This window comes from Camelina sativa, chromosome 9 (assembly GCF_000633955.1).
Source record: "Camelina sativa cultivar DH55 chromosome 9, Cs, whole genome shotgun sequence".
In the NCBI taxonomy this organism is placed as follows: domain Eukaryota; kingdom Viridiplantae; phylum Streptophyta; class Magnoliopsida; order Brassicales; family Brassicaceae; genus Camelina; species Camelina sativa.
In genome coordinates this window covers 6,483,606-6,503,863 of record NC_025693.1, presented here as the reverse complement: position 1 = coordinate 6,503,863, position 20,258 = coordinate 6,483,606, and the positions used below count along the sequence as shown (strand labels likewise).

Genomic DNA, 20,258 nt, shown 5'->3' with positions numbered 1-20,258 from the left:
GATCGACACCCCTCCACATCCGAGTTCAACCTTGTCCAAGACTGATGTTTCAAGTCAGAAACCTGTTCCCAAACAGAAAGTCTCCCACTCCACCCTCCAGAGTCCTCAGGTAAGGAAAAGATACACCTCTTCTACACCTAATCCTCCTCCTATCATCAACAAGAATTTCAAAGAGATAAAAACTGTTTTGCAGTTAACCAAGCCACGAGATTATCGTAGAGCGCTTGTTTCTTCTGTTGATGATTTTGCAGGACATAAGAGAAGCAAACCCATCCCTAAATCCCACCCTGGTCCTGTTCCTCGCATACTTGGCAAGCCTCATGCACCTAAAGCTTATACACCACCTTGGATGAAGAGGTCATTCTCTCAGAAGCATTCAATGCCATGTTCTGATCCAACGGATGCCTAAGCTGCAACACAGTCAAGCTAATGACTGAAAACAAGTGTTTAGTGGGAGGCAACCCACTGGTAGGTTTTTCTTTTTCTTTTGATTTTGATTTATACATTTTTATTTTTCTTTTTGCTTTCCTCTTACTTGATAACACTGGGGACAGAGTTGTTAAGTCTGGGGGAGGTTAGTTACTAACTATGTTTTCTGTTTTTGAGTTTCAGTTGTGTCAGTCAAAACCATAAAGTTTGAGTCAAATTTTTCAAAAATTTTCTTTTTGTCTTTGGGAATTATGATCTTGATTAATGATTTCTCTTATTTGGCTAACACTCTAATGATTATTTGTTTATGCTTGATCTCAGAACTAAAGCTTAGAAAGACTATGAGCCTTATCAACAATCCTGAAAGCCCTTATTCAATGGATATCTGATTGATCTAACGTTGTCTCAACCTTTATCAGGATTTTAACCGGACTTAATCTCTTACTTTGGGGTTGGAAATCAGTGGACTAGACTTCTTCTTCAGGCCATACAAGACAGTGCAATTTTTCAAAGTATGTCTCCCCTCTCTCTTCCCTTCAGTGCTCAGAAAAGAAAAAAAAATCAGAAAAAAAAGAATAAAAGATGAGATAATTTTGATCAGTTTAGAGAGGTAGGTAAATTACCAGTAACCTCATTATTCTACTCTTGAGTCAAATGATCACACAAAGCTTGGAAGGGAGGGGTAGGTAACCCCGGTATTCGCTTACACCTTTGATTAGAAAAAAATAAGAAAAGAAAGAAATTGGAAGTGAGAAAAGGGAGAGGAAAGGAGATGTAAGAAGAAAGTCTTGACCTGAAAAGAGTCCATATGCCACTGATCAATACACCCAAGGTAAGAACTCACATGTACTTGCTTAATTTTATATAATGAGATGACAATGGAGATTTCAGAGATTCCAAAGGATTGTGGGATTTGAGTAAGGAATGTTGATGCTTATCATGGTTGAGTATAAGAAGTAAGTTCTTGAGTCAGGTAAATGAAAAGTGTGAATAAGAATAATCTGCAATTAAGTGAGTTCCCAGTTTTCAAACCTCTTTCACATGTCTAAGCTTATGTTTTGCTTGAGAGCAAGCAAAGGCTAAGTCTGGAGGAGTTGATATATCATGGTTTTTATGGTTTTTAACCATGATATAAGGAGTCTTTTAGTGTCTTTTCATTTGTTTCTAGATTGTTTTTGAGTCTTTACAGGTTTTTAGCATGAAAGGAGCGAAATGGAGCAATTTGGATGATTCTGGAGCATTTAACCGAAGGAAATCAATTTGGAGTCTGATCCTATGAGGAGCATCGATCGACACCACACAAGAGAGCATCGATCGACACCCCTCTCTGCCGACTCAAGACCCAAGTTTTGGAAAATTTACAAAAGTTGCTCAAAGTCTTCCATAATTGCAACACAAGTCCCTGACGTGTTTTAGGACATATAAATAGTATTTTTAGGTTTTCTAAACCATTAAGTTATCTTCTAGCAGTTTTTGAGAGAAAGGATATTGAGAGCTTTTGGGAGAGATAGATCTGAATTCTTTGTAGAGAGAAGATTTCTTGAACTCCCTCTTTTACTTTTTAATATCTATTGCATGTTATTCAGAAATATGATTTGTTATTCATTAAACATGTCTGAGTAATTTGCTTGTTAGGTTTAGGGTTTTTCATAGGGTTTTTATGATTTATTAGATCTGAGATTTTTAGGGTTCTTAATCTTTTATGATCTTCATCTTTGGTTGTTCTTCACAATAATTCTTGATTGATCACCTAGAATTGTTATCTTAGGGAAATAAATTGATATGAGAATATAATTGTTTTCCTGATTAAACCATTGATGAGCAGAATTGTTTCTTACAAAGAGATTTGAATTAATAATTCCGTGAACTTATCTAAACCTGTTCTTAAAGCTGATTTTTAACTTCGAATTTTACAAAGAGATTTGGATTTTCTGGTTTTAAATTAAGAATATAATTGCAGTGAGAACTTATTATTTTACCAAATGTTTAGAGTTCTAGATCTGATCTTTATTGTTTGAACCTTAATTATTTTATCGATTTAATATTTCATAATTTCCTGAGAAATTCTCTAGGCTTAACTCTTTTGATTTTCTGAATTCACAACACTTTCATTTAAATATTTGCATTGCTTTTATTTTAATTCAATTTAACTTGTTTAGCGTAATTTACAAAACTTTATAATCTATTGTGTTTGATCTTGAGTCTCTGTGGATTCGACCCCTATGTACTGCAGTGATCTCTTGTTTGAGAGAGTAGCTCTAGGGATTAATTTGAGCTTATCAGTTGGCCAAGCAGTTTTGGCGTTTAATCCATCATCCGACGTCCTTAATGGCTCGGGTGATGAAAGGACGATATTTTAGAAGTAAACATCCTTTAATGGCAAAAAAACCAAATAATCCTTCCTTCGCTTGGAGGAGTATTTATTCAACCAAGGGACTGGTGGAACGGGGAGCGAGATGGGCGGTAGGTTCTGGTTACTCAATTTCGGTTTGGCGGGACCCATGGTTACCGGATATTCGTCCGAGACCAGCGCATGGCCGGGGGAGTTTATGGCTCCCGAGATTGATGGTTAATCATCTGATTAATCCAGTTATTAAGGATTGGCATCTGCCTACTATGGAGGAGTTCTTTGATCCAGTGGATATTCAACTCATTCGGAGTATGCCGGTTAGTAAAACGAATCAACCGGACAGATTACAATGGCATTATACTAAGTCAGGGAAGTATTCGGTCAAATTAGGCTATAGGTTGGCTCGAGAGTTGATAGCGGAAGTTGAGTATGGGCCGACGTGTATGCCCTTGCGGGATCAGTCGTGGAAAATAGATGTACCTCCGAAGATTCAACACTTTTTCTGGCAGATTGCATCGGGTACTCTTCCCGTGCTAGAACGGCTTGCGTATCGGGGTGTCCGGTGTGATGCCTTGTGTAAGCGATGTGATTCTGGAGTGGAAACTATTAACCATGCGCTCTTTGAGTGTCCTCGATCGTGATGTATTTGGGACAGGTCTCCGGTATCGTTAGATCCAGGAGGTTTTCCATATGCATCGATATTTGCGAATTTAGATTTCATCTTCTGGCGAGTGCCTTCACATTCCGGGGTTTCAGATATTATTCATTGTCTCCCCTGGATTGTATGGTCAATTTGGAAAGACAGGAATAAAAATGTTTTTCAGGGTATCGAGCTAGAGCCAATTGATATCTTGAATCAAGCGGATACCGAAAAATTATTGTGGGAGGAGGCCAAATCTTATTCGGTGAGATATCTGGACCCTCCGCCTTTGTTGGACAACAGAGGTTCTTTTCCCCGGTGTCAGGTTGATGGTTCATGGAAAGGTTCAGATCCTTTCCAGGGTCTAGGTTGGTGGTGTTGCGGTGACGAGGATTCAACGCTTCTGTTGGGAGCTCGGAGTCATAGAAGAGGCGTAACTCCCTTACATGCGGAATTTCAGGCACTGATCTGGGCTATGGAGTCCTTACTGGAGGCTGGAGTCGACTGCCAAGCTTTTGAGACGGATTGTGCCGAACTAGTAGAGATGGTGCAGACGCCGGAGGACTAGCCCGCCTTTACGAATCTCTTAGAGGATTTTTCATTGCTTCGGTCCTCTTACCCTTCTTTCATCCTAGCTAGGATCCCACGAGACTTCAACTCAAAGGCTTATTGCCTTGCTCGGTCGTCAAGAACTTTGCTTTCTGAATCTACTTTTATAAACTTTTATCCTCCAGTTTGGGCCACCAATTTTAGAGTTTTTTTTAATTTTATTAATGTTTAGTTGAAAAAAAAAACTAAAGGAAAGATATAAAATTATAAATATGAAGATATATGAATTTTAGATAATTTAAAGATGAATATATAATTTAAAATAAACAATCAACAATACTACCATTAAATTAAAAATATTTTTTAAAAAGCATATATTGGTTTTACATATTTCTAATTCAAAGTTGCCCATAAATCCAAATTTGGCCCATAAATCCAATTTGGAACACCACAGCAAGAAAATCGTATCACAGTTCAAATTTGGCTTCTCGTAGTTCGTAATCTTATCCTACCTAACAAATGTCCGTGACAATTTTCCCAAACGATCCAATAATATTTTTCGTGTGGGCTTATGTGACTTCGTCACAAGCCACAGGCATGTCAAGTTGTCAACTCAACTATCTAATCTGAAGTATTTATCGGCACCTACTTCCACAAGCTTGGTTCGGCTAAGCTCAACTGAAGTTTGTTGGTTTTAGAGAAGACGTTGATTATTGTATTGTGAAATTTTTGACCAAAGTTCTTTGTTTATTGTTTTTTTTTTTTTTGGCTCCGACTATTACTTTGAATTATTTCTGTGCTATTATATCCGTGATCAAATTTTGGATAGTACAATTGTTTTGACCAATTAAAATTTATGTCGTTTTTGACCAGATAATTTATAAAATCTTCTGGTTGACAAACCGAATTTATGTCGTTTATAAGTGGCAGAATTACTAAATTGACTATTTTAGAAAGCGATGATAAGATAAAAGTTTACATGGGAGTTGGAAGTGATAATTCTAATGTTATGAAATATTAATTTAGATTTTACGTATAGCCAGATAAAAGTTTACATGCATGGGAGTTGGACGTAATAATATAATGTTAAAATCATGCTTTACATTTAACGTATAACTACGAAATGTTAGAGAATTCAATATTCGATTTTGAACCATAAGGAAATTAGCAGTGTTTGGATTTAATTTGTAATAGAAAAGTATGCGACTTCTGCAAAAATAAATATCTCATATATGGACTTGCGCGTCACTCGTATACCAGATTGGGAACATGGTTTCTTAAGTCTAATGTATCAATAAGCAGATGCAAAATCACCTCCGATATATTTAGATATTGATGAATTCGAGCTTAACTACGAAAATTTTGCATTCATGTCCTCATCCATCTTAAATTGGATATCTAATTATGTGTTCCGCTTTGTTTTCAACAAACTTAAATGAGTTTTGGAAACCAATTTATTGTGGATAAAAATGATAAAAGTCTTTATCCCTATATAACACAAAAGGACAATTTTAATATAATTTGTAACTTTAATTGTTTTTCAATAACTAATGATCTTGAAGTTGGACTGAGAAAGTCATTATAATTTAGTAACATATATAAAACAAATACTAATAACATCTACTCCATAAACTAATTGCAAAGGAATCTTAAGGGAAAAAAATACAACTACCAACAACTCTCATTTAGATCAACTGTAATCAAATACTAAGTCAAATTATTTAAAAATTGTTTACTTTGCCCTAGTTGTAACATGCACTACACAGTAAACCAAGAAAAAAAAAGCACATTCTCTAGTCTCTCTACACATGCAAAAGAGAGATATTTTCTTTTAAAACATTATTATTTTGACCATAAAGCCCGAAGATGAAAGCCGAGCCGGACAGCCACTTGCCCACTTGTAATAGACATACGTAAAACCCCCTAAACTCATCATTTGTACTCGCCTTTATATTTTGGATTCTGGCTTCTGCCAACTTATACTTCAACTCAACTTCACCCAAAAGAAAAAAAAACAACTATGAGAATCGTTCCTAAGACAGATAACTACGAAACTGAGCTTGCGGAGCTAACTTTATCCGTTAACGTCTCCACCGCGACTAAGAGAAGAAAACAAGAAGATGAAAAATGGTTCAAACGGTCCGAAAAAAGCATTTATGATTACAATCTTGATGAAGACAATCCTAAGGTTGTATGCATAACGGACGGTGTCACATTTGTCGGCCGGGCTATTGTAGAACGGCTCTTGCTCCATGGCTACACCGTTCGAGTCATCGTCAATACGCCAGGTAATATATAAACCATATGCGGGTTCATTACTAAGAGTAATATGATTGATATAATTAGACTCATTATGTTTTGTAGATGAGCTTGAGAGAGTGAGGGTAATGAAGGATGAGATGGCTAAGTTTTATGGGAGGATCGAAGCAGTGTCGGCCAAGTTAACAGAAATAGAGAGCTTAGTTGATGCATTTGATGGGTGTTACGGCGTTTTCCACACTTCCGGTTTCATAGACCCATCTGGGGTCTCTGGCTACTCCGTACGTGAGCTCTTTTTATATTTTACGTTTCACAGTTCCACGTCTTATTATTTTTAGAATTTATCAGAAATAAAAAATTTAGGATATCTTTAGAATACGTTTCACAGTTCCACATTTCACAAAAATTCAGGCCGATCCAAAATATTTTGATGTCTAAAGTGAAAGCCCAAATTAATTGCGTTGCGCATTTGCAAACAAATATAGAAAAACTGTTTAAAATCTCCTTAGACAAGACTTAAACTCATCACTTTTTGCAATTAAGAGAATGTGATGAACGCATACAAACTGTTGTACAGATATATCAAAATGTGATAATAATTAGTTTTATATTTTCAGAAATATATGGCTGAGATAGAAGCAAAAGTTAGTGAAAACGTGATGAACGCATGTTCGATGACACAATCGGTGAGGAGATGCCTCATGACTTCTTCTTTGCTAGCTTGCCTATGGCAAAACAACACGCAGTTGGATCGCCGTTCTGTGATTGATCACTCTAGCTGGAGCGACGAGTCTCTTTGCAAGGACAAAAAAGTAGTTTTCCCTCTCACATTAGTAGTTTTTGATTCTTGATTTATACTATTTATTTTATTTTTACGTATGAATTGTTGGCTGATATTTATGGACTATATTGTGTAGCTGTGGTATGCATTAGGGAAGCTCAAAGCAGAAAAAATTGCATGGAAGATTGCAGAAAATAAAGGATTCAAACTCGTAACAATATGTGCGGCTCTTGTCACGTCCCCTAACATACTTCAACATAATTCTACCCCTACAATAGCTTATCTTAAAGGTATATATTACTAGTTATTTTCATTTATCTTATATAATTCAACTACACAAATTTTAGAAATGATGCTCGTTCATTTTTGCCACGGTAAACTTTAAATAACATTATTAAAAAAAACTCAATAATTAATGGAAAATTTAAAGTTGTACGTGGTGTATGAACTTGGGAAGTTTAAGCCAGACAAATGAAATGTCTTGTATACTATTACTTGATTTGGCCATTTGGGGACAATGTTAAAAAAAGATAGGAGTCTCTGTCCTAATTATGAGTTTACTGTTAAAGAACATGAGCTTCTTCACAATATTTGAAATATAATGGGCACTTGCATACACTTTTTTCTCATAAGTTAATCTTATAATATAGGAGGCGAGGAGATGTATCGAAATGGTGTACTAGCCACCGTGGATGTTAACACGCTAGCAAAAGTACATGTGCGGGTATACGAGGAAATGAGACAGCGATTAATCTACAAAGGATTCGAGGGGACAAGTATTATTATTGCTACATGGACCGTACGAACCCGTTTTGCTTATCAAACAGAAGACTTTCTTCCCTAATGTCTACTATATATCCGATTAGTTGTCTTGGATCTTAATTATATTTGCTTTGTGAAGTATTCCTTATTTTTGTTATTTTTGCTCTCAACTTAAGGACAATGAAAAGCAAATAATTAATTAACAAGAGTGAGAGAAAATGACAATGGCCAAAAATATTTGAATTTTGGGTTCAAGGACGAGTTTTTATCAACTAATTTTGGGTATAAAGAGAGTTGGTCATTGAAGAAACTAAAAGGTTTCATGTCTTAAACAAATATCAAAGCTAGCAAATGTATTATGATGAATCAAAATCTTCATTACAAAAATGAAACTAATCTATGTTTCAACAAGGACATTTTGATGAGTATAAAGCAAAGAAAACACTTCCTTAATGGTGGACGACGGGGAAAATAATTTTTCTTAGGCTTCATAGTCCTCATAAGGAAATCAAGCAAACACCATCATATGAGACAATTACGTCAACAACTAAATAGTTCATATAATGGTAGGTGTAGGTGGCCGACTATATTGGTCTGCAAAAAGAAATTGGAGGCTAATTTGAAACGCTGGGAATATAAGTTATGCCTTTAAAGGTTAAATGTATTTACAGGTCCGAAGCAAGCTGATAAGCACGTGTGAAGGAACAAGTGGATTAATGAGTAAACAAATATCAGAGATCACACGTTTTCATTTTTGTGAAGGATCAAGTACTGGATCACGTATTTGATGAGCCAAACCTTCGCCTTAGCTCTGGTCGTCACATTCGTTGCTTAAACTTAAGGACAAGAGATTAAGAGCTAACTTCTCTTTAACTCAAGTCTCTCTTTAAGAGTTAGGTTAATTGTTGGAATCTTGAAATTATCATTAGCATAAGTGGGTTCTTCTGTAGAACCTTACAAACCGACATATCTTTCATGTTAAAAGAAAATTATAGAAAACCTTCAATCTAATTTAAAAAGGAATAAAACCATCTTATTATATAATTTTAATAGAATATAAAAACCCAATAATTGTATCTTTACTCACCTTCTCGACTAAGAGCTTGTCCTCAAGCTCTAAATACTAAATCCGCTTCTCCATGTCGTCTCACTTATTCCACCATGTCCTCCCCTTCAATTGGTTTGTCCTTCTGATCATCTCCATCATTGACTACTATGATTTGAAATAGGACTGGTTTGCAAACATGTCTCTGTGTGAAGAACTCATCACAGTTAAAGCAGATATTGTTTGCTCGTCGCTCCGCCATTTCTGCGCTAGTCAATTTCTTCAAAAACAGTTGTTGAGGAGCTTATTTCTCTTCTGTTTATTGGGGCAACTGAGCTTCCTTGTCTGTTCCACCTTAGCTCTCACAATTCCCTGTCCTAGGAAACAAGACCGAGTGTCGAGCTGTTAGTGCCAAATGTCCTCCAAACGTCTGTGTCCGCTTGTCATTATCGTATTCATTATCAAGGGTATTCCACTTCTTTTTGCAAGCTGTCTGTTAGTCAAGCGCAAAGCTGCCATAATTGTTGATCCCAGAAAATCTTTTTTTCCTTCCAAAACACTCCTCGAATTGGTTACAGTAATCATTTATTGTCCATGTATAACGAAGATTACATAACTCTCCCACAAGATTCACCGCATCTGCTCGTCCAAACCTACTTTTTGCATATTCGTTTAAACTCGGTCCATCCAAGCATATGTTTAATTAGCCTCTGCAGGTTGTTGTTCCAATGATATGCTTATCCCGTCAGCACGAACGTGGCCTGATGTACCCTTAGCATCGTCATTGAAAACTCTTTGATCATCAAAGTAGTCATCACACTTTTGTAACCACTCAACAACATTATTAGTACCATCATATGGTGGAAACTCCATCTCTGAAGGTGGTGTTGTGTTGATGAGAGCTTTGTTGCTTTCTCCCTCTTTCTGTTCATACCCTCTCTCCTAACCTTTTCCATCCGGTAAGCCATATTCGCCCATTGAATAGTGTAGATATCCTTCTTCAGGTAGTGTTCCAATCTTCCTAATTGGCCAATCACCTCCTCTGTCTCTCTCCTGTGACCACGTTCGTTTCTTAGTGAGCGGATTGGCCAAGGTCCGCCTGTGTATGCTATTTTTATTTCCATGTGTCCCATGGTTTTGTTTTCTGCCAACAAGCGTTCATGACTGGTGTTGGCGGAGAATCGCACATCTCCACTTTCTAATAACCTCCCTGCAGTTTGCTTTCCCTTTTTTTTGCAGCCGATTCTATACCTTCACTTTGTGTTACGGATGCTTGTAAGGTATGATCTGCTACAATACTCTCCTTTAGTAACATATGTTCCCTTTGAAACTTCTCTTCTCTTTCCTTGAAGTGTTTACGATCCTCTGCTTGTGCGGCAATAAGTGTATCTAGTACTGTTGCAGCAGAAACCATCGTGGCATGTTGTATCTCTGTAGTTGCTTTGAGATTTTCCATAGTCGAACACAAAGGATTCAATATTCTCTTGATCTCTTAGATTTGACATGGGCCCACCTTTCTTACGGTCGGTTTGTTACGTCTGGGAAGCTTTAAAGACTTGTTTACCGTCCCTACAATTTACCACATGATATTCTCTATGTTTTGTCCTCACTCGCACAGTTCCGACAATCACTTCCTAGAAGGTCACCCATCCTAAAACTATTCCAGCTCAAGCACGCTTAACTCTAGAGTTCTCTCATGACCCTTGACCGAAAAGATAAGTGAACTTTGGTGACATAGGTGGTCAAATCAATTCTTTTAAATCTTTCCACAAACCGGAGTGTCACACTTCATGTCCTCAAACATCTTTAAAATCTGCGCAAATTGTGTGTTGTTGTCTTCTCCCATCGAATCGATTGGCTCTGATACCAAATTGTTATGAGCCTTAGCTCTAGTTGTCACACCTGTTGCTTAAACTTAAGAACAAGAGATTAAGAGCAAATTTCCCTTTAACCCAAATATCTCTTTGAGAATTTGGTTAATTGTTGAAAGTTTAAAATTCTCATTAGTATAAGAGAGTTTTTATATTGAACCTTACAAACCGACCTATCTCTCCTATTAAAAGGAAATTGTATAAAACCTTAAATCTAATTTAAAAAGGAATAAAACCATTTAATTATATAATTCTAATAAACTATCAAACCCCAATAATCGTATCAAAGTACTATTGGGATAAGCTTTTAGTTCATAGAGTTTACAAGCTAAAATTTTTTATCACAAGCACAATTAGCAACACCACTTTCTTACCAGACTTCACATCATTGTTAAATGGCTTACATAACTCTCCCACAAGATTCACCGCATCTGCTCGTCCAAACCTACTTTTTGCATATTCGTTTAAACTCGGTCCATCCAAGCATATGTTTAATTAGCCTCTGCAGGTTGTTGTTCCAATGATATGCTTATCCCGTCAGCACGAACGTGGCCTGATGTACCCTTCGCATCGTCATTGAAAACTCTTTGATCATCAAAGTACTCATCACACTTTTGTAACCACTCAACAACATTATTAGTACCATCATATGGTGGAAACTCCATCTCTGAAGGTGGTGTTGTGTCGATGAGAGCTTTGTTGCTTTCTCCCTCTTTCTGTTCATACCCTCTCTCCTAACCTTTTCCATCCGGTAAGCCATATTCGCCCATTGAATAGTGTAGATATCCTTCTTCAGGTAGTGTTCCAATCTTCCTAATTGGCCAATCACCTCCTCTGTCTCTCTCCTGTGACCACGTTCGTTTCTTAGTGAGCGGATTGGCCAAGGTCCGCCTGTGTATGCTATTTTTATTTCCATGTGTCCCATGGTTTTGTTTTCTGCCAACAAGCGTTCATGACTGGTGTTGGCGGAGAATCGCACATCTCCACTTTCTAATAACCTCCCTGCAGTTTGCTTTCCCTTTTTTTTGCAGCCGATTCTATACCTTCACTTTGTGTTACGGATGCTTGTAAGGTATGATCTGCTACAATACTCTCCTTTAGTAACATATGTTCCCTTTGAAACTTCTCTTCTCTTTCCTTGAAGTGTTTACGATCCTCTGCTTGTGCGGCAATAAGTGTATCTAGTACTGTTGCAGCAGAAACCATCGTGGCATGTTGTATCTCTGTAGTTGCTTTGAGATTTTCCATAGTCGAACACAAAGGATTCAATATTCTCTTGATCTCTTAGATTTGACATGGGCCCACCTTTCTTACGGTCGGTTTGTTACGTCTGGGAAGCTTTAAAGACTTGTTTACCGTCCCTACAATTTACCACATGATATTTCTCTATGTTTTGTCCTCACTCGCACAGTTCCGACAATCACTTCCTAGAAGGTCACCCATCCTAAAACTATTCCAGCTCAAGCACGCTTAACTCTAGAGTTCTCTCATGACCCTTGACCGAAAAGATAAGTGAACTTTGGTGACATAGGTGGTCAAATCAATTCTTTTAAATCTTTCCACAAACCGGAGTGTCACACTTCATGTCCTCAAACATCTTTAAAATCTGCGCAAATTGTGTGTTGTTGTCTTCTCCCATCGAATCGATTGGCTCTGATACCAAATTGTTATGAGCCTTAGCTCTAGTTGTCACACCTGTTGCTTAAACTTAAGAACAAGAGATTAAGAGCAAATTTCCCTTTAACCCAAATATCTCTTTGAGAATTTGGTTAATTGTTGAAAGTTTAAAATTCTCATTAGTATAAGAGAGTTTTTATATTGAACCTTACAAACCGACCTATCTCTCCTATTAAAAGGAAATTGTATAAAACCTTAAATCTAATTTAAAAAGGAATAAAACCATTTTATTATATAATTCTAATAAACTATCAAACCCCAATAATCGTATCAAAGTACTATTGGGATAAGCTTTTAGTTCATAGAGTTTACAAGCTAAAATTTTTTATCACAAGCACAATTAGCAACACCACTTTCTCACCAGACTTCACATCATTGTTAAATGGCTTTACAAAATAAAATTTGTGATAACAAAATAAAGAAGAAACAAAAAACTGAGAAAAACAAACTAGAAGAGGGTGAGAAAGTGAGTCTATCAGGCCACTATGGCTATCAGTACGATGAATTACTTTTACAATCATCGCAACCAACCCCAATTCAGATCCAACTTGTCTTCTACAAACCAAAATATATGGAAAAATGTAACGGAAGGCTCAGAGTATTGCATAATATGCTCAAAGAAGAGGCTATCAAACTCTTCTCATACAAGAGGTGTCAGAAAATAAGCATTTATCATCCTCGCCACATAACCAAAATAATAAGTGTTCTAAAGGTGTTCTAAGTGAGAAGCAAAACACAACAAAGAAGAGATATGAGATGAATTTGGCCTCTAAAGAGAAATTGCAGTAAAGATTTCAACATCACTTTCGAGTAGGCCTAAGATTAATATCCGTTATCCGTGGATATTCGTATTCGTGTCCGGTATCCGCTCCAAAAAATGGATACAGATACGGATAGTGAAATGGCGTATTATAAATATTAGATTTTTTTGCTTTAAATGTATTTTTTTGTCAACTGGATATATATTGATAGATATGAAGTATTGCATATGATGACTTGAGAAAAGTCAAAGCCTATTTACCCAAAAAAATTTCTGATCACTAAACTAACTAGGCCAAATAAAAACCCACTAAACCCATCCATGGACTTTACAAAAGAATGACACTCCATTGAATTCATAAGAATGAAATACAGAGAAATCTACTCTCTCATTGCAGAACAAACTTATTAACCAGAACGGATGGCCACCAGCAACATAAGAATGAAGCCTACCTTCATCTGTCACACTCTTTGCAATGAGATTAGCTCCTTTATTAGCTGATCCTAGTTCATTCACCAAAATCCATTCCAACATCAAGGATAATTCTGATAAAATCTGCCTGGAATGATACCTGAAAGATGGCTAAGCTTTTGGTCGATTCAATGCCCCCACCAGCGTTGTATCCTCCGTTGCAAAAACCACTTTGTTCACTTTGTGACTGATTATACTTTCAATAGCTACAAAATGCAGATCAGTTGAGCTTCTTGCTTGGAATTCATATTTCCGAAAGCTCTTCTACTGTGCAACACCACCTTCCCTATGGAGTCTCTTAACACCCATAACCCTCCTGCTAACAATTTCCTTTTAGACCAGGATGTACGAATGTTACATTTGAGCCAGCCAACCGGAGGAGGTTGCCACAAATCAATATTTTCAAGAGCCGGTTCTAAAAATTGTTGATTGTGCTCTTCTTCCAATATGTCTGTAGCCGGCTTTAAATACATTTAATAAATTATAAAAAGTGATACCATTAAAACAGTATTAGAAAAGTGATTTAGTAAAATGTTTGTAGGTCGATGTGGACATACTATTTACTCATGCAGATTTCATAAGATGTTTTTCTCGAGTTAAGAATCTTTAAATCTCTGCCTAGCATAGCCGGGTTGAACCATTAAACCAATATAAAAACTATTAATTTATTTTCTATATTATATATGTAACCATAATTTGGAATTAATTAATTTAAAATTATATCCATATTTATTTTATGAACTACAAAACATTATATATATATATATATATATATATATATATATATATATATATATATATATGCCTATGAAGTTCTGGCCAAGGTACATATTAACACATTCTTACTTTTCCAACAACTAATAATTGATAAAAAAAAAAATCCAAACAAAAATGTTTAATTTGTTAATGCCAAATAAAAATCCATTAAAAATGCCAAACAAAAATGCCAAATAAAAACACATTAATCTACCATATATCTATATATTATTCTACAAAACAAAACAAAAATCCAATATTTATTATCTGATAACAAATGTAAAAAATAAACACATTTTTAAGTAATAATTAAACTATATAAAACATAGGAAAACAAAATTATTGTTTCGTTTATAGCATAGGTCCAGATAAAATGATTAATTAATACACAATATTGAATAATTGGAAATGTAGAAACCAAATAAAATAAAAATAATTATTCAAAATAAAATAACGACAAATTTCTCTCGCGGTACAAACCTAGTTATAAACTTATAACTAGAGAAAACCATGTTTGACCCACAAACGACATTGACCCCGACTCCAATACCTAATAAACATTCCTTGTTCCAAAGAAATGACAATCACGACTTGTTCAAAATACGGTGAATCCAAAAATAAACCAAACTGGGACAGCGATGTAATAATTCGCAAAGGTTTCAAAGTCAACGTCCAGAGTCAATACATTTTGGAGTCTATCAATCCTCCGTATAGGTTCTTGATCTTTCTCCCCACGACACTAATGGATTCTTCCTTTTTACTAACCATTGTTGTTGCTGCAATAGGCTTCCTCGTGCTTTATGGAAAATTCATATTCTATCAAGATAACAAAGATCTTGATTTGTCTTCTCCGTTAAGTCTTTCATTACCTCCATCTTCTTTGTCTCGCAACTGGATCCATGATGTTTTTCCGAGCTTCCATGGAGAAGATGTCCGCAAAGAATTTCTAAGTCACGTTCAAAAGGGTTTTGAAAGAAAAGGAATAAGGCAATTCAATGACTATGAGATGGAGAGAGGAGAATGTAAGGAATATTTCCTTTTCCCTATTATGTGGTCTTATAGTCATCAGTTTTCTATGGAATAATGTTATTCTTAATATATTTGGTAACCAATTAAATTGGTAACAAAGGAGTTTTTCCTAATCAATCTCTACTTTGATGGACGGTTGAGATTAAATCTTAAGGAAACCCTAAAGAGGAATTAGGTCCTCTCTCCGCCTATAAATATATGCCTTTAGTCCATCATAAAGGCATCCCAAATAAATCTCAGAGAGACAACACATAAGAAAATAAGTTCATAGGCAAGGGAAGAGAAACCTAATCACCTAACTAGAAGATCAGGATATCAGGAAGCTGTTCATCAAGGAATCTCTACTACAACGAACGGAGGAGGTACTCCGCTAACCCTCCTTTATAATTCTGTCATGTGATTAATCATGTTGCTTAAAGATCTTAGGGTTCATGTAAATTACACTTACATGTGGTAGCAGAGCATGGTTATTAGCATATGGTTAATTCATTAAGTATGATAGAATTATAGATCTGAAAATTTTCGTGCATAATTCGGATTTTAGTATGATAAACTTATAGATATGAATATATAAATCTATGTTTGAAAATTCGTGCATAATTCGGGTTTCTCGAAAGTCCGTGCAAAATCCGGGCGTACATAACTCGGGTTTGTGAATTAAATTTTTCTCAGATTAGAGTTTGTGCATAATTCGGGTATATGCGAATGAAATTTTTCGCAGATAAAAGTTTGTGCATAATTCGGATATACGCGAATGAAAATTTTGCAGATAAAATTTTGTACATAATTCGGGTCTCTGTAAATTAATTTTCTTACAGATAAATGTTTATACACAAACTGGACATCTCTAAATTAAGATGTTACCAGAGAAGATAGTCCATAATGAAATTTGTGTGTGCAAAACCCGAGTGTTTGTGAATTAAGATATATCACAAACATATATATGTGCATGATTAGGGTGTGCAAAATTCGTATGTATGTGAATTGTTTTTGCATATGAAAGTTCAAATAGAATTCTTCTGTGCATAAATCGTGCAGTATCATTCTATGATAATTCGTACATAATTATTTTGTGCATAATTCGTGCAAAATTATTATGTGCATAATAAATTTTTGCAAAAACGATTTGAACATAATCCGTGCAGAAATCTGGTTTCTATAAAAGTGTATAGTTAAGGTTTGGATATCACCACAGTGACCTTACCTTATAATGATTTACACATAGAAACTATTTTGTTGATATATCTTTGATAATTAGTTACCCACAGGTAGATTATAAACTTTAGATATAATCAATGAATAATGAGGTTTTGTATTTGTGTAGATTAAGGATATCCACAGATAACTTATCTAATTAATCCAATACATTACTCAATAACGTTTTGTGAATATCATGATTTTATTGAGATTATGTTGTTATCCCACAGAAACATCATAATTTCTTTTCATGTTTATTCAATATTTAAATTTTGTGTTGATTATGTTTTAAAACCTAATAAAACTTGTTGTATCTCTAAAATTAGAGCAATTTTTCTGGATCTTTCAATCCTTTATGAACCAATTTCCCATAATGTAATGGAAAAGTTGAGTTCATTTTAAGAATATTGATATGGATTTAGTAACTCATTACGAGAAACTAAATTTTATAACGAAATCTAGTATTGAGGATGAAAAGTTTCTCCATAAAAGAAATAAAAACAACTTAAGTATAATGTTAATAATTATGATAACTTTTAGCAATATTAAATGTTTATTTCAATAGTTGTTTAAACTATGGATAAACTAAAAGTTATAGAAGAACAATTTGAGACTGCAAACAATCCCTTGTTGGGAAAACTTATGGCAAATCTCATAATTATGAAATATAATGGTATAAATTTATATGCATGATATTTGCATTGCAATGACTAACCTTTAGATAAGTTGGATAATTTAGGAATTAGTGTGGATGATTAAATTTGTCCAAATTATCCTAAATATACCACCTCCTCATTATAGACCATTCCATATTTATTTCAACATCATTAATGAAACTTAGATGTTAAATGAATTGGTTAACAATTGGTACTAGAAGAGGTCATGCTTGATTATGAAGGTATTAAAGTTACCATTATACTGATGGAGCTGTACCTTAAGTTGGGAAAGACATTAAGTCATGAAAGAGCACCACCCAAAAACTATTGACCATGATCCAATTAATAAGAAGATTCTGGGAAAGAAAGATACTTATGCAGAACCTTGCAGAAAGTTATACACTTTCATAAAGAATACCTTTAAAGAAAAGATTGTTTGAAAAGAAAGCTAATCACATAGATTTCGTAAGGATTTTCAAACCTAATGTTGCTTATGCTTCTTCTTAAATTTTAGTGGATTGATAATCGGTGCAATTATACATGTCTCAAGTGCTATGCAGAAATTTCTTATGACTAAGACAATCAACTTAAGTGAAACTACTTATAATGGAAACAGAGACAATATGCTAGTTGAAAATATTGGCAATTTTGTCTCATTATGAATACTGGATTTTATCTGAATTTATTCAGATATTTCATATATTTTCTATTATTCAGTTTCAGTAAGTAAACTTGATTGGCTTATTGAGATAGTTGTTTCATATATTTCAGAACTCTATTCGAGTTGGTTATGGAAAATTAGTTGATGGTCTTTAGGTTTGACTGATCAACGTTATGATTATGAAACACATCTCATCCTGCATGACAATAATGAAATTAAAAGCAAAACATGTTCTAAAGACTCATATTTCTTGTGGCATAAAAGGTTGGAACATATTTCCAGCAAATGAATTAAAAGATTGGTAAAAGATGAAGTCATTCTGAATCTTGATTTTACCAACTATAAAGAGTATATAGATTGCATTAAGGGTAAGCAAACTAAACACACTAAGAAAGAAGTCACAAGAAGTACACAGCTTATTCAAATCATACATACATATATTTGTGGACCTTTTGATGTTCCTTCTTTTAGAGGTAAAAAATATTTCATTACCTTTATTGATGATGATTCACGTTATTGTTATCTCTATCTATTGCATGGAAAAGTCTCAATATGTGGATGCTGTACAAGTATTCATTACTGATGTAGAGAGGCAATTAGATAGAATAGTGAAAATCATAATGTTAGATAGAGGTGAATTTTTGGTAGATATAATGAAACAGAACAACATTCTGTAACTTTTGCCAAAATTCTCTAAAATTTAGGAATTGTTACTCTGTACACAACGTCTGGTTCTCCATGGCAGAACGGTGTAGCTGAAAGGCATAATTGTACTTATATGGGAATGGTTATATCCATGATGAGTCAGGGTTACTTATCTATATCCTTGTGGATGGACGCATTATGTACTGCAGTCTATGTCTTGAACATAGTTTCTAGCAAAGCAGTTCAAAATACTCATTTTGAACTATAAAAGGCTGGAAATCTAGTCTTAAGCAAGAATTTATAATCCACATGAAAAGAAATTGGATTTCAGAACGATCAGTGGTCACTTTATTGGTTATCCTGAGAAGTCCAAAGGATATAAATTTTATTGTCCAACCCATATTATAAGAATAATGGAAACCGATAATACTAGATTCTATAAGAATGGCGAGATTAGTGGGAGTGATAAAGTTCAAGATGTGTTCATTCAGAAATTTAGGATCGGGTTAAATTTATTTGCCCTTATTTCTGAATATTACTGGAAATCATCCACTCCATGAAGAAAACATCGCTAATGATGATAATAAAGCACAAGAGGAACAAGCATTAAGTAGATATATCTTTACGAGGATATCTGCTATTTCCGATGACTATGTGCTTTATAAAGTAGAATCTGGAGAATTGAATATTAATTAAAAACCCGGTTTCTTATTCACAAACCATTAAAGATGTTAATTCTAATAAATGGATTGATGTCATGAAGGATAAAATAAACTCTTTGGCTGAAAATGAAGTCTTTGATGTCGCTCAATTGGGGGAAGGACACAAAACAGTCGGTAGTAAGTGGATCTTTAAGACCAAAACCGACTGTTAATAGCAAAATTGAACGATATAAAGTTAGACTTATAGCAAAAGGTTTTAATCATAAAGAAGGTGTCAATTATAATGAGACCTTTTCCCTGTGTCAAGGAAAGATTCTCTTAGAATTTTCATGGCATTAATTAGTAGCTCAATATGACATGAGTTACAACAGATGGCTGTTAAAATTGGTTTTTAATGGAGACTTATCAGAGAAAGTCTATGAAAGTCAACCTGAAAGTTTCATAACCGAAACTTGTGAATGCATGGTCTGCAAACTAAAGAATTCACTTATGAACTTATCTTGAGTCAATGGTATCTAAAGTTTGATGAAACCATTACATAATTATGAACTTATCTTGAGTCAATGGTATCTAAAGTTTGATGAAACCATTACATAATTCGGTTTCAAAGAAAACATTATATTTTACCNTATGACATCTTATTGTCTAAAGTGATCTTAAGTCCATTATTGAGACTAAGAGCTAGCCATTCGAGAACTTTTATACGAAAGTTATCAATGAGATTTCCTATGTGATGGAAATAAACTTATCCATGATAGATCACTTGGAATTAAGATTTTCTCAAAAAACTTATATTGATAAAGTTCTTGAGAGAGTTAGCAAGATGATGTGTTCTTCTAATATTGTTATTTGTAAACAAATGTTTTGAGATACCTAAAGGAAACAAGTGAATACATGTTCACAAATAGAAAATCAACACATCCACAGATGGTTGAAGTTTCTAACTCAATATTTGGTGGATATTTTGATTTAAGATACTACAATTCCGGCTATGTGTATCTCATTAATAGAGGTGTCATATTATGTAAAAGCCTGCAGTTGAAGTTTCTTTATAAATC

At 34.7% G+C, this 20,258-nt stretch overlaps 1 protein-coding gene and 1 pseudogene across 1 annotated transcript; both read left to right on the top strand.

The window, feature by feature from the left end:
* LOC104710631 (cinnamoyl-CoA reductase-like SNL6) lies at window positions 5,968–7,927 on the top strand. The gene is made up of 5 exons (XM_010427264.2): window positions 5,968–6,256; window positions 6,333–6,508; window positions 6,845–7,039; window positions 7,145–7,298; window positions 7,659–7,927. The coding sequence occupies exons 1-5, from the start codon at window positions 5,989–5,991 to the stop codon at window positions 7,850–7,852; spliced, it is 987 nt and encodes a 328-aa protein (XP_010425566.1). The 5' UTR covers window positions 5,968–5,988; the 3' UTR covers window positions 7,853–7,927.
* Window positions 15,093–20,258, top strand: part of LOC109126371 — a 7,370-nt pseudogene continuing 2,204 nt past the window's right edge.

Bases quoted from the DNA above. Each gene is read 5' to 3' on its own strand.
- LOC104710631 (XM_010427264.2), top strand. From the start codon at position 5,989: ATGAGAATCGTTCCTAAGACAGATAACTACGAAACTGAGCTTGCGGAG. The intron at 6,509-6,844 runs GTACGTGAGCTC...TTATATTTTCAG, and splicing joins CTGGGGTCTCTGGCTACTCC to AAATATATGGCTGAGATAGA. The intron at 7,040-7,144 runs GTAGTTTTCCCT...TATATTGTGTAG, and splicing joins CTCTTTGCAAGGACAAAAAA to CTGTGGTATGCATTAGGGAA.